Source organism: Panthera pardus, unplaced genomic scaffold (genome assembly GCF_024362965.1).
Source record: "Panthera pardus isolate Hobbes unplaced genomic scaffold, ASM2436296v1 HiC_scaffold_16, whole genome shotgun sequence".
In the NCBI taxonomy this organism is placed as follows: domain Eukaryota; kingdom Metazoa; phylum Chordata; class Mammalia; order Carnivora; family Felidae; genus Panthera; species Panthera pardus.
Window position 1 is genome coordinate 90,127,735 of NW_026526721.1, and position 15,325 is coordinate 90,143,059.

Genomic DNA, 15,325 nt, shown 5'->3' on the forward strand with positions numbered 1-15,325 from the left:
CTTCATGAGGCACATGCCAATTTAATAAATCTAAACTCTGTTTTCTCATTTTGGGTTTTTTCCCCTTACACTTCCTACTTTGATTTATTTTTGAAGAGAATAAGAAAGAGAATGAAGACCTACTTCTTCATTTCATATTGACTTACTCTTATAGTGGCGTGTGTGAACTAGTTACATCTAAAGTAGGTCATTTAATTATGCTATTACATTGTTATAGAGAATTTTCTTGTGATGGTTCATATAAAGTATAGATTATAAATAGATTATAAATATAGATATAAATACTTAGCCCTACTTACCTGGAGATGTCAAGCCCTTTAAATATCCAACAACATTAGTAACTGTTTTGAATTTGGAAACTGTCTGAATTTGCATGCTGACAATTCTCTGATCTGAAAAAAAAAATTAAGATATTTATTCTCCTATAATGTGTTATTTTTTCTTAAAAAGTCAAATTAATCTAATATCATTACAAACAATTGGATTTTTCTAGATAACAAAAGTTACACTTTTTGACAAATATCTTCTCCATATTTTGTGTAGAACTTATTTTAGGTACTAGTTATACAATGATGACTAAGTTACAATTGCTGGCCTCACAGAACTTCAGAGCTTTAAATAGACAATTCTAAACTTCACATTCAGAGCTACAGTGAGGTTCAACATGAGAGCACACAGAAGACCTCAGGGAGATGTGGAAAACTCCTATTTTTAAAAAAATATGTATTGGATAAAGATATTTCCAAAAAAAATTACGTACTTTTCTAGCTTCAGAAAAAGAACATGTAGAAGATAATTTAACCTTTACTGTATGACTCATTATTACATTATCCCATTGAAAACTAAAGTATTACAGAAATTAAAAGAATAGATTTCCAAAGCTATACATATTTCCACATATTTCAGTCTTCATTTTCATCTGTGTTGTTTTGTTTCTCACCTCCATTCTAAATCGCCACATATTGCTTTGCCTTTTTTGAGTTCTTGCATCTATGCTTGATATTCAAACATTTTGACAACAAATAAGGCAAAGACACCAATCAGGAGATACATTAGTCACAGTCCTAAAGCTGTCTTTGAAGACCTTTAGGGGTAACATATATTAATCCTGTATCTGATGGATCCCAAGAAGTCTGGAGGTAAGGGAGTTTCTAAGAGAGGTTCAAAGGTAGCCAGGAGGTTCTGTTGGGGGGGGGGGTGACTATTAGAAAGTAGCTAATGCAAAGTGGCAGGTCTATACTGACAGACCTTCCAATATCACTTTTTTCTGCTAGATGAAAATTGTTACAATAAATAAGTTTCTTCCTTCCTTGAATGTACCCTTTCTAACAACTTAAATGGGAAATCAGTATACTGGATTTGTTAATAATATAACTAAAACAAAAATAGAGATGCCCTGAGAGAATGCCTGAGCATCCCATATATGAGAAAAGGAAATCTGCTTAGAGCCCAAGTATTGTGGTTTTAATTCAGGTGCTATGCAGTTTTGTTTGTTTTAAATTAATATAATTTGTTTCCTACAGCAGTTTCAGATTTACAGAAAAATCGATCAGAAAGTACAAAGTTCCCAAATATCCAGTGTCTTTCCCCTGACCCTATTATTAACATCTTTCATTAGTGTGATATATTCATTACCTTTGATGACCAATATTAATACATAATTATTAACTAAAATTCATAGTTTACATTAGAGTTCACCCTTTGTGTTATAAATACTATGTGTATTGAAAATGCATAACGCCATGTATCCAATACTACAGTATCGTACAGAATAGTTTGTCCTAACAATTTCCTGTGCTCTACCTTTTCATCCTTCCTCTACCCCCTCCTTATTGAACCCCTGGCAACCATTGATCTTTTAAATTTCTCCATACTGTTGTTTATTTCCAGAACATCATACAGTTGGACTCATATGTTTGTTTTTAATGCTCTGTTCTACATTTGTTCCAAATAGTCCAATTAAGTAAACTTTATTATTATTATATGTTAAATGTTTATTTATTTTGAGAGAGAGAGAGAGAGCAGAGGTGAGGGGCAGAGAGAGAGAGAGAGGCAGAGAGAGAATCCCAAGCAGGCTCCATGCTGTCAGCACTGAGTCCAACACAGGGCTCAATCTCAGGAACAATGAGATTATGACCTAAAATCAAGAATTGAGCCATCCACATGTGCCCAGAGAAGTGAACTTTACATAAGAGAGTCATTACTTTTTGTTTTTAAAAAAATCTTTCTAATCTATTTCTTTAGCAACTTCTTACTACACCCATAGCCAGAAGCAAGGGAAACAAAAGCAAAAATGAACTATTGGGACTTCATCAAGGTAAGGAGCTTCTGCACAGTGAAGGCAATAATCAACAAAACTAAAAGGCAGCCTATGTAATGGAAGACAATATTTGAAAATGACATATGTGATAAAGGGTTAATACCCAAAATCTATAAAGAACTTACCAAACTCAACACCCAAAAAACAAATAACCCAATTAAGAATGGGCAGAAGACATGAATACACACTTTTCCAAAGAAAACATCCAGATGGCTAAAAGACACATGAAAAGATGCTCAATATCACTCATCATCAGGGAAATACAAATCAAAATCACAATGAGATACCACCCCAGCCCTGTCAGAATGGCTAAAATTAACAACTAAGGAAATAACAGATGTTGGTGAGGATGTGGAGAAAGGGGAATCCTCTTGCACTGTTAGCAGGAATGTAAACTGGTGCAGTAACTCTAGAAAACTGTATGGAGGTTTCTCAAAAAAATTAAAAATAGAATTACTCTATGACCTACCAATTGCACTACTAGGAATTTATCCAAAGGATATAAGATTGCTGATTCGAAGGGGCACATGTACCCCAATGTTTATAGCAGTGCTATCAACAATTGCCAAATTTTGGAAAGAGCCCAAATATCCATCAACTGATGAATGGATTAAGAAAACTCCACAACAGAATACTACTCAGCCATGAAAAAGAATGAAAGCTTGCCATTTGCAAAAATGTGCATGGAACTGGAGAATATTATGCTAAGCAAAATAAGTCAAAGAAAGACAGACATCACATGATTTTACTCATATGTGGAGTTTGAGAAACTTAACAGATGATCATAGGGGAAGGGAAGGAAAAATAAGAAAAAACAGAGAGGGAGGCAAACCATAAGAGACTCAAATACAGAGAACAAACTTAGAGTCGATGGGGGTGGAGGGGTGAGGGAGATGGGGAAAATGGGCGATGGGCATTAAGGAGGGCACTTGTTGGGATGAGCACTGGGTGTTATATGTAAGTTATGAATCATTGGATTCTACTCTTGAGGCCAAGACTACACTGTATGTTAACTAAATTGAGGAATAAATAAATACATATATGTAAATTAAAAATTAAAAAAAGATGTTTGCTATACCTTCCTCAAAAATTCTCTTTCAGATGAAAAAATATCACTTCTCTTCCTACTTTGCTAAGAGATTTTATCACAAGCAGATGTTAAATCATCTTTTGAGATAATTGTAAGCCTTTTCACTTTACAATATTAAAAAATGCATATATTCCTGGAATAAGCTCTACTTGGTCACGATATGTTTTCTGTAATTGGTCACTAATATTTTTAGGATATTTCAATAAATATTTATAAGTTATTGGTTGACAATTTTACATACCTTTTGTCCTTATCTGATTTTGATATCTGGATTATACAACCTCACAAATATTTAGAGATATTTGCTTCTTTTTCTAGATTTTCTAAGAGTTTATATGTAGCATGAGGATTTTCCATTTTACAAAGGAGTGCTAGGATTCATACATACACTGATCCTCATATTTTGTGTGAGGGATGGGGAAAGAGGGTACATTCTCAATGTATATTTTCATTTCACTTAATATTTTCAAATAAATAATAATGGTTATAAATACATTATGATTTTTAACATTTTTATTTCTTCTAATTCACTTGGATTTAGTTGTTCATTCTATTCTTGTGCTTCCAAAAAGAAGCACTGCCATACATCTGTTATTTTGTCCTCTTTTCTGTCCTTAACTCACTTATGTTTCTTATTTTTCCTTTATCAGTTTTGCTAGAAGTAGCTAATATATTAGTATTTTCAAAGAACGAGTTTTGGGATTTGTAGATCCTCATTTTATATTTTTTCAACTTCAATATTAAGTTCTATGTTGACTATTACCTTTGTTCAATTCTACCTGGATGCATTTAAGGCTATAGATTTTCTGTATAGATGTTGTACATTAATTTTGATACAGTCTTATTATCTTACATTCTAAATTTTAAAATTTCTCTTATCATTCTTTTCATAATATACATATTAGTTCAAATAATTTTTTAAATATCCAAATATAAGGTGTGTGTTACAGTTTTAATACTGATATCTAACTTAAATGTGGGCAGAAAACAAGCTTCATATGCTACTGGTATTTTGATGTTATGTGAGAATTGTTTTGTGACCCTTAAGGTATTGCATCTGATAAATACAGAATATACATTTTAATAAAATGTTCAATATAAAAATGGGCCTTTCTTGTTAATGACTGCAGCATTTCCTATACATGTCAAATAGATCAAACTGGAAAACTGTGTAGCTATAGCCTTATAGAATTGTTGTATATATTTTCTGTTAATGATTGAGACATCTTAAAGTTTCTCATATGATTTGTATTTATTAATTATCCTGGTAATACTATCAAATTATTATTTGCATATTTTTAGCCCAGTTAGTTTCATGCATTCATGCATTTGGAGTTGCTGTATCTTTTGGATTTCTATACAGAATACATAGAACAATTATTCTTTACATCTTCTCTATCCCAAGTTTTTTCTAAAGTCTTCCTTCCCATTCCCCTCTGATATTAATATAATTACTCTATCTTTCTTTTGCTTAGTATTTCTCCAATACATATTTTCCCAGCATTGCATTTGCTTTTGCCAGGCATCCCAGGGGCATCTCTGGCTGGGGGACAATCTGTATGCAAATTTCTTGGCTTGGAGTTTCTGTACTACAATAGTAGTGAAAATTCTGAGCTAGAGTTTTTGATTTCCAAAAACAGATTTTTTTTTTCCATCCGGAGCTCAAATGAAGAAAGCTTTCCTCCAACAGTATGTGAATTCCTTTCTAGTCTTTCTACTACCATCCCACAGTCCTGCATTTATATAGGGATGCCAGTTAAAACCCCTTGCTCCCTATAGGCATATAACCACGTCTTCTGTCCTTGTGTGAATGCTATATTCCCACTCTAACTTATCAGAACTTCCCAATACTAGGCAACCGTAGCATAAACTCTTTTGTTTATCTGATTTTACATTCCATCTTTATCTTTTTATCTTCCATCTTTAAATATTTTATCCTGCCTTCTGCACATCCTGAAGTCTAAGATTCCTATTTAGAAGAAACACAGCGGTCTGAGAAAGTGAAGACAATCTTTTGCTCTGAGAAGAATGCTGTATTTGCACTGGATCCTTCTAACCAAGAGCAAGACCTTCTTATGTATCACTGAGCAAGGGCCAGACCAAAATAATGATATGTAATACAGCAAAAATCACCTTTTCATCAATTATTTGCATCCCCATACATGATACCGATCCTAATACATACTGTTTTATAATACTCCATATCCATGTCTGAAAACAAATATGCATAGAGTCTGCTTCCCTTCACTGGAAGCAGCACCATGATCCCACTTTCAATTTTAACAATGAATGTCAGCAAAACTTTGGATAAACTCTTATGATGCATCTACTGCTGTTGGCATTACTAGTTTAAACAACTCATTGGTAAGGCAATATTACTCTTCATAACAATAAAGATAGCAATCTTGCAAGTTGGAATTTATTTTATAAGAATAATTGAACTCTTCCCAGTATAATCTATAATAGCAATTACAGAAAACAACATAAATATCCCAAATAAGGAGATGACTTAGAAAATTATGACAAAATGTGCCTGTTAAAATGTAAAAATAATATGTAGAATCATGGATATGCTATAATGAAAACAATAGAATATCCAAGAGATATAGAAAATGACTGAACTTGGGTAAAAATGTGTGTGTTTACAGGCAAAATATTTAAGAAGATAGATTAATAAATGAAACAAAATTTGGGTTAGGAAGGCCTCCCCGGGTCTGCTGGGGTGAAATACTGTTGTTAAAGAGCTTGAACAAATCTGAACCCTTGGACATTTATTCTTTTACTCCAACTCCCAAGGGGTGATGGGACTTACAACCTAAGGAGACCATCTCCTATTGCTCTGCTTTATAACACCAAATCCCTGAAAACTGAGGCTGCCTGGGGAACTGGCAGAAAATGAAAGAGGTTTAGAATAGTTCCATATTATCTGAAGACATATTGACTCTCATTATGGAAGCCCAAAAAGATATACATTGGAGTCTCACTTGAGCTCTGTCTTCCCATAAGTCATAAGAAGGGTAGCTAATACCTCCAGAGTAACATAAACCCCCAGCCTAAAATATCTAGATATCCGGTTGTGAGGTCCACAGCCACACAAAAGAAACTTAACACAATGAACACATACACTACCCAAAGTAAACATATTGCAACACACAATACATGAATTTAAAAATAAGTTTTATAATTAAACACAAAACATAAGGTGATGCATTAGCAATAAGAAATAACCAGAAAACATTTTTAAAAAGACATAACAGGTAAGGAAATAGAAAAATTGAAAGAAATATGACAATAGATAGGATGAGTAGAGATAATAAGTAATAGATAGCTATAACTGAAATTGAATTTGAGAGCTATATCAGATTGAGCAATTTTCCAGAAACAACAGAAAAGGGTAGAGGGAAAATATGAAATGAAATTACAATTAAAATTCATGGTGGACAGTAATAGGAGTTCTAAAAAGGATACTAGAAAAAGAAGAAGAAATGGAAGAGAGAAAATATTTAAAGAAAAAATATTTTTCCAGAAAAAAAGGAAAAACACATTATATATTTTATACAGTAAAGTGTAAAAGCATGAAAGACATAGAGAAAAAATTTTAAAGTTCCCAGATTGAAAAGCAGGTAACTCACAAAAAAAAGAAAGAAAGAATCAGATTGATATCAAGCTTTTCAAAAACAATATGATACCAAAAGCCCATAAATTAATGTTGTTAAAGAAATTTTAAAAATAGCAAGAGAAACTTTGAACCTAGAATGTTTGGTAACAGGAAAGTGAGGGCAACTAAGGTGTCCATCCCTGGAGTAACGGATATATCAAGTGTAGTAAAGCTACTCTTTTCAATATCATATAGCACCTAGAAGCAATGTGGTAAATGTACCTAGGACAGCATGGATAGATATTAACCACAGAGTGATACATGAAAAAAAAAATAAATAAGAGAATTAAAAAAACTATATTGCTCAATAATATTATACAATTAAATGTTTATATATTCAAGAACTAAGTATACTTTCTTGTTTTCTCCTTCACTTCCTTTCTGTTCCTGAATGATTCAGTTCTAAGGCCATTAGGTGAAGTTGGCCAAGGTTATCACCTCTGACAGTGGCAGTAGAAGATGATGGCACTGTGGCCCTGAGCAAGGGGTTGAAGATCATGTGAGTTAAGGAAAGCATCTAAATGGGTTGGGGTGGTCCATCACGGGGTGTCAGGGCCCAGTGTGTGTGTGTGTGTGTGTGTGTGTGTGTGTGTGTGTATGTGTGTGAGAGAGAGAGAGAGAAAGAGAGAGAGAGAGAGAGAGCACCTGGAAATGGGGAGGAATGCAACTGTCAGAGGGAATACTGCAATAAGAGAAATCAATGCTTCAGACTGAAAAGGGCATCCCCGTTTAAGAACTGAACAACACACAGTGTTAGGGGCTGAAAAGGGAAAGGAAGTTAACTGCATTGGGAGTGGGGGACAGGCATAGCATTTGATATAGGGTGAATAGTCCATATGGGGCTGTGCCTGGCTTGATTGTCAGAGCCATTATGGAGTGAGAAAGGCATTATTTTTTTTTAGTGTTTATTTCTTTATTTTGAGAGAGAGTGCATGCATGAACAAAGGAGGGGCAGAGAGAGAGAGGGAAAGACAGAATCCCAAGCAGGCTCCACACTGTCAACACGGAACCTGATGATGATGTGGGGTCCAATCCCATGAACCATGAGATCATGACCTGAGTGGAAATCAAGAGAAAGGCGCTCAACTGACTGAGCCATCCAGGCACCCCGAGAAAGGCATTCTTATGGAGGAAATAGTAAGGACATCAGTTGGTTATACACAACAGAACTAATTAACCCATGTAATATTTAAGATAATGAGAAGCAGATTTCTCACTATGAATTGATTTGCAAACATGGAAGGAGAAAAAACTAGGTCTTGATATGTCCTTTTGGTTTTCTAGATATATATACACAGATATAAAAATAAATTTAGATCTAATCTATTTGAACATATATATTCATACATATTTATGTTAAAGTATATTTCCCTAGTTTTGTTTACTAAGAGGTACTGAAGAAAAATAACACTCCAATAGCAACGTGCCCATCTAGAATCCACATCTTGTTTTCCAGATAATATTCTCTACTCAAAGGAACTAGGACTCTTTGGAGAAATGGCTGATAACAGTGTTGGGGCTAGGAAGTAAAAAATGATTTGGTAGATCAAATTTTTGCTGTGTAAAAAAACTAAGGAAATTCTCAAAAAAAAAAAAAATAATGAGAATATGCCAACAGAGAGAAGCCTAGGTTGAAGGTGCTATCTTGGGCTGAACTGGGACAATTTGAGCATCAAAATAAACACAGTACTGAATTATAACCCACTGAATAAATTAGGGATATAAATCCATTTATATATAGATACTATATATACATACACTACATATATAAATTGGTACTATATATATATATATATATATATATATATATACACACACACACACACACTATATAGTATTTGATACTATATATATATATACATAAAAATGCTGATACTATTGATACTATATCTATAAATAAACACACAAATAGGAAAAAGAAAGCTCTTCTTTACAGTAGAATGTCAATTAATAAAAGTAGGGGGATGATGAACTTGGAAGGCCACCACCATTGGCATTATCTTTGTAATGACTAATTGGGAAACAAGCATGACTTCAAGTGAATATTAATTGTAAAGAGAAAATTAAAAAAAATAGTAATTTCAATGAGGAGTCCTCACAGACACTTCCTTGATCAAATCATCAAAGTTAGCATTACCAATGATGGGACAGACTGATGTCAGCAACGGGAAAAACAGTTTCACTCTGTAATATTGCTGCCAAATGTGCAGAGGCTTCAATTATTCAGGAGAAAACATCAGATAAACCCAGACTTGGGGAACATTCTGCAGATACTGGCATATAAGCTTCAAAGGTGGTAAAGCAATGAAAGTCAAGCAATGACTGAGACTGTTCCAGGTCGAAGGAAACGGGAAACTTGATAACTCACAACACATAACCCTAGTTTAGATCTATTTGATATTTAGGACATTACCAAAACAACTGGCAAATCTGTATGGGGCTTTTGGAGTGCCTGGTAGTAATGTATCAATGTTTCATTCCTGATTGTGATGGTTGTGCTGTTTGTGTAGGAGAATACCACTGTGGGAGAATTCAGATGTGATGGTTCAGCATGTCTGAGGCTTTTTCTTGGGTATTTGAGGGAAAAAATATTGTTTATACCGTTCTTGAAACTCTTCTGTAAGTTTGCATTTATTGCAAGATTGAAAAATACTTTTGAAATTAGAAAATCCTGGATAACATTTAGGTGCACTTTATTATTTAAAAATCAATGCGTGTTTAAGTATGTATGTATTGCTACTTTAAGATAACATTTCCAGCTCACATTTGCCAAATGTTTTCTGTCTTTCATGCTTCAAAGTTTGATAGCATGCTTTAAATTTGATGTGTGAAGTTCAAAAGATTTCAAGATGACAAAAATGTGTTCCACTCAGAGAGCATTTGTATTCAAATAGGGTGAGGAGAGTCAGAGCTGAGACATAAAAGTAGTTGCCTCTCTCTAGTCCTTAATTTCATCATGTGCAGAGAAAAAAAAAATATCTGCTACAGAAATTATTTTCCATTAATAATTCTGTCTCGCATTTTTGTTGCTAAGACTCGACTAGTTCTGAATCTTTTTCAACACAGCTAATTAAGTTCTTCTCCACCTGCACTGTGAGTAAGCATGCCCCTTACTTACAAATCCCAAGCTCATTTGCAGAGAATTGAGGACTAAAAACTGCATCTAACTCTGAGTCCTAATTCCAATAAATAAGCTTTTATTGGTTTCTTAACCATAGTTCTTCCTAGGATTCCTAATTTTAACGATTTTCTCATTCTATGTACCTGACTCTCTTTTTAGCTACCTGACTCTAGAAAAGAACTTCTAGGATGTGAATTATTTCCTTCCTTTAATTTTTGTAAACATTTATTTATTTATTTGAGAGACAGAGACAGAGTGCGAGTGGGAGAGGGGCAGAGAGAAAGGGAGACACAGAATCTGAAGCAGGCTCCAGGCTCTGAGCTGTCAGTACAGAGCTCTTTGAGGGCCTGGAACCCATGAACTGTGAGATCATGACTTGAGCCGTATTTAGATGCTTAACCTACTGAACCATCCGGCGCCCCTGTTTTCTTTATTTTTCAATTTCCCTTCACCCTAGGGGCTGGAATATACTTTAGAATCACACCTTTGATGATTGGGACTTTATAAACTGCTAGCATCTTTCCTAAATGCCAACTGCTTCCCTAAATATCTGATCATAAACTGCTTCTGGATTCTAAGCCATCACAGCTTTTATTTTTCCATGTGAGGGCTCCATTTTTCTAGGTGAGATCTCCATATTGCCAAATGTTTTTTCTGAACCAATACATTGATTGACATCATATGCTTTAGATCAAGGGTCTTATTCAAAATACTTATCAACTGATATGCCATAAATGCTGACCAATCAGAATGCACTGGCAGCAAAAAATTGAAATGCCCACACCAATGGATACAAACTGATATCATCAGACCTGCACCAGATATTATGTTCTTCTTGTCACATTATAATTTTCTCAGGAGCTCCATTTCAGTCTATCCTTCAGGGAACATCATTTCACACAACAGTTCTACACAAGAATTTATACAAGTTCTAATTCTAAGACCCAACTAGGTCCACTATGTTGCATCGCACCTGATGTGATATGTCTAACCATATTCTGGATATTGACAATAACACCAGCTAAAAAAAAATGTCAGGGCGCCTGGATGGCTCAGTCGGTTAAGAGTCCGACTCTTGGTTTCTGCTCAGGTCATGATCTCACAGTATGTGAGTTCGAGCCCCGCGACGGGCTCTGTGCTGACAGCACAGAGCCTGCTTGGGATTGTCTCTCTCTCCCTCTCTCTGCCCCTCCCCCAATCACTCTCTCTGTCTCTCTCTCAAAAATAAATAAAACTTAAAAAAAAATGTCCTCTAAGAATGCTATCCACGGGGGCAGCTCGGTGGCTTAGTTGGTTAAGCATCCAATTTCAGCTCAGGTCATGATCTCACAGTCCTTGAGCTCAGAGCCTGGAGCCTGCTTCAGATTCTGTGTGTGTCTCTCTCTCTGCCCCTTTCCTGCTGGCACTCTGTCTCTCAAAAATAAATAAACATTTAAAAATTTTTTAATTAAAAAAAAGAATTTATCCAATAATTACACCAATGAGTTTTCTAATAGAAACCTTAATAATTAATTTCAAGTTTATTGAAAATAAAAAGGACAGAGGAACTAGTTTTTTAAATTTGTATTTAAATGTTACTTAGTTAACATAGTGCAATACTGGTTTTAGGAGTACAACTCAGTGATTCATCACTTACATATAACACCCAGTGCTCATCACAACAAGTGTCTTTTCTTTTTTTTAATTTTGAGAGAGAGAGAGAGAGAGAGAGAGAGAGAGAGAGAGAGAGAGAGAGAAAATCCTAAGTAGGTACCACACTTAGTGCAGAGCCAGACACAGGGCTTGATCCCACAACCCTGGGATGATAACATGAGCCAAAATTAAAAGTTGGATTTTTAAAAATTAATTAATTTATTTTGAGTGACAGAGATAGAGACAGAAGAGAGGGAGAGAGAGAGAGAATCCCAGGCAGGCTCCACACTATCAGCGCTGAGCCCTACACAGGGCTTGAACTCACGAACTGTGAGATTGTGAACTGAGCCAAAATCAAGAGTCTTAACTAACTGAGACACCCAGGTGCCCCTCTATTTTTAGTTTTTTGAGAAACCTCCATATTGTTCTCCAGAGTGGCTGCACCAGTTTGCATTCCTGCCAATAGTGCAAAGGGGTTCCCCTTTCTCCACATCCTCACCAACATCTTTTGTTTCTTGTGTTGCTAATTTTAGCCATTCTGACAGGGGTGAGGTCGTATCTCATTGTGGTTTTGATTTGTATTTCCCTGATGATGAATGATATTGAGCATCTTTTCATGTGTCTGTTAGCTATCTGATGTCTTCTTTGGAAAAGTGTCTATTCATGTCTTCTGTCCATTTCTTAATTGGGTTATTTGTTTATTGGGTATTGAGTTTCTTAGGTTCTTTATAGATTTTGGATACTAACCCTTTACCAGATATGTCATTTGCAAATATCTTCTCCCATTCCATAGGTTGCCTTTTAGTTTTGTTGGTTGTTTCCTTTGCTGTGCAGAAGCTTCTTATCTTGATGAGGTCCCAATAGTTCATTTTTGCTTTTGTTTCACTTGCCACTGCCGATATGTGTAGTAAGAAGTTGCTACAGCTGAGGTCGAAGAGTTTGCTGCCTGTGTTCTCTTCTAGTATTTTGATGGTTTCCTGTCTCATGTTAGGTCTTTTATCCATTTTGAATTTATTTTTGTGTATGGTATATGGTTCTCCATCCCCTCACTTTCAATCTTCAGGTGTCTTTAGGTCTAAAGTGAGTCTCTTTGTAGGCAGCATATAGATGGATCTAGTTTTTTTTTATCCATTCTGATACCACATGTCTTTTTTTTTTTACATTTATTTATTTTTGAGAGACAGAGACAGAGCGCAAGGGAGAGGCAGAGACAGAGAGAGACAGAATCAGAAGCAGGCTCCAGGCTCTGAGCTGTCAGCACAGAGCCCGACACGGGGCTTGAACCCACGAACCGTGAGATCATGACCTGAGCCAAAGTCGGACGCTCAACCGACTGAGCCACTCAGGCGCCCCACCTTTTGATTGGAACATTAGTACATTTACATTCATAGTGATTACTGAAAGAGATAAATTTAGTGCCTTTGTGTTACTCATAGAGTTCATGTTTCTCATGATGCTCTCTGGTTCTTTCCAGTCTTTGTTGCTTTTGGTCTTTTTTTTTTCTTTTCTCCACTCAAAGAGTCCCCCTTAAATTTTTTTGCAGGGCTGGTTTAATGGTCACAAAGTCCTTTAGTTTTTGTTTGTCTGGGAAACTCTACCTCTCCTTCTATTCTGAATGACAGCCCTGATGGATAATTCTCAGGTGCATAATTTTCCCATTCAGCACACTGAATATGTCCTGTCACACCTTTCTGGCCTCCCAAGTTTCTGTTGACAGATCTATTACAAATCTGATCTATCTTCCCTTGCAGGTTAAGGACTTTTTCCCTTGCTGATTTCAGGATTCTTTCCTTGTCTGTGTATTTTGTGAATTTGACTATGATATGCCTTGGTAATGGTTAGATTTTGTTGAATTTAATGGGAGTTCTCTGCACTTTTTGGATTTTGGTGTCTCTTTCCTTCCCCAGATTAGGGAAGTCTTCAAATAAACCTGACTCTTTTTGTCTCTCTTCATCCTCTGGGATTCCTAATGTTAAGAATGTTATTACATTTCAGTAAGTTATTGAGTTCCTTAAGTCTACGTATGTGAACCATTATCTTTTTTTCCCTCTTCTTTTCAGCTTCATTATTTTCCATAATATATCATCGATTCACCCCTCTGCTTTGTTCATCATCATTCTTATGGCATCTATTTGGGTTTGCATCTCATTACAGCATTTTTAATTTCAGCCTGACTAGATTTTAGTTCTTTTATCTCTGCTGCAAGGGATTCTCTAGTGTCTTCTATGCTTTTTCAAGCCCAGCTAGTATCCTTATAATCACTGTTTTAAATTCTAGTCCAGACATCTTACTTAAATCCATATTGTGAAATCCCTGGCCATGAGTTCTACTTCCTGTTCTTTCTTTTGGGGTGAATTTCTCTGTCTCAACATTTTGTCCAGAAAAGAAAAGAAAAAATAAAAAAAAGAAGAGAACAAACAAACAAAACCTAGATCCTGGGCGTGTTTTGGTCTGCTTGTTAAAGAATCTTCCAAAAGGTTGTTACTTTTCTACTTGTAGACTAGCAGTTTTTGTTCTCTCAGACCTCTGATTGATTTATTGGGTATTCAGAATGATTTGATAACTAACTGTGTTTGAGGAATGAGACATGTTTAGTGCCCCCCTACTCCTCCACCATGTTAACGCCTCCTCCTGACAGAGGAACTAATTAAATAAAATCACAAAGAAGCATCCCACAAATCTAGAATGTAGGGCACATTCACGACAACAGATTTGATCCTATAGATCCCAGTGTTAACAGAAGAAAATGAGGATCATGCTAGATTAGAAGGGAAACAACTTATAGGCCTGGATTGGATCTTGGTTTCGATAAACCCATTGTAAAAGATTGGGATGATTGGTGAAATTTAATATAGTCTGTTTACTGTCATGAAAAAGTGGAGATCCTTAATTAGATAAACATTTTAAAATATAATGTATAGTATGATCTCTCTTTGGTAAAAAAACAAAACAAACAAAAAAGAAAACAAAACCTCTAAATGCATGTATATAAATCTAGAAGGATTTATAGGAAGCATTGTTAGTGATAATTACTGGGTGATAGGAGTGTGTTCTGAACTGAACTGTTTCTCTTCAAAATTCATATGTTGAAGTCCTAATCCCCAGTTTAGCTGTATTTGGAGATATGGCCTATAAGGAGATAATTAAAGTTAAATGAGGTCTTAAGGGTGGGAATTTAATCTGATAGGGCTAATGTCTTTATGAAAAGACAACGAAAACACCACAGGTTTCTCACTCTTTGAGTGCACAGAGAAAAGGCCATGTGAGGACACAGAGAGAAGGCAGCTGTCTGCAAGCCAGGAAAAGAGCTCTTATCAGAAACCAAATTTTCTGGCACCATAAGCTTGGAGTTCCCAGCCTTGAGAACTGTGAGAAAAATAAATGTCTGTTGTTTAAACTACAGTCTGTGGTACCTTGTTATGGAAGCCCAGCATGACTAATATAGAACGTGCTGATTTGCTTTCCTATTTTTGCTCATCTTTCTTTTCTAACTCTTAGTAAACA

General features: G+C 35.4%; 1 protein-coding gene across 6 annotated transcripts in view; it reads right to left on the reverse strand.

Moving 5' to 3' along the window:
- Positions 1-15,325, reverse strand: part of NAALADL2 (N-acetylated alpha-linked acidic dipeptidase like 2) — a 1,333,736-nt gene that overhangs the window by 330,401 nt on the left and 988,010 nt on the right. For all 6 annotated transcript variants that reach the window (XM_019463211.2, XM_019463212.2, XM_019463208.2 and 3 more), the window contains one exon: positions 300-392. In XM_019463211.2, the coding sequence (XP_019318756.1) occupies positions 300-392 (93 nt within the window). The remainder of the gene's footprint in view (positions 1-299; positions 393-15,325) is intronic.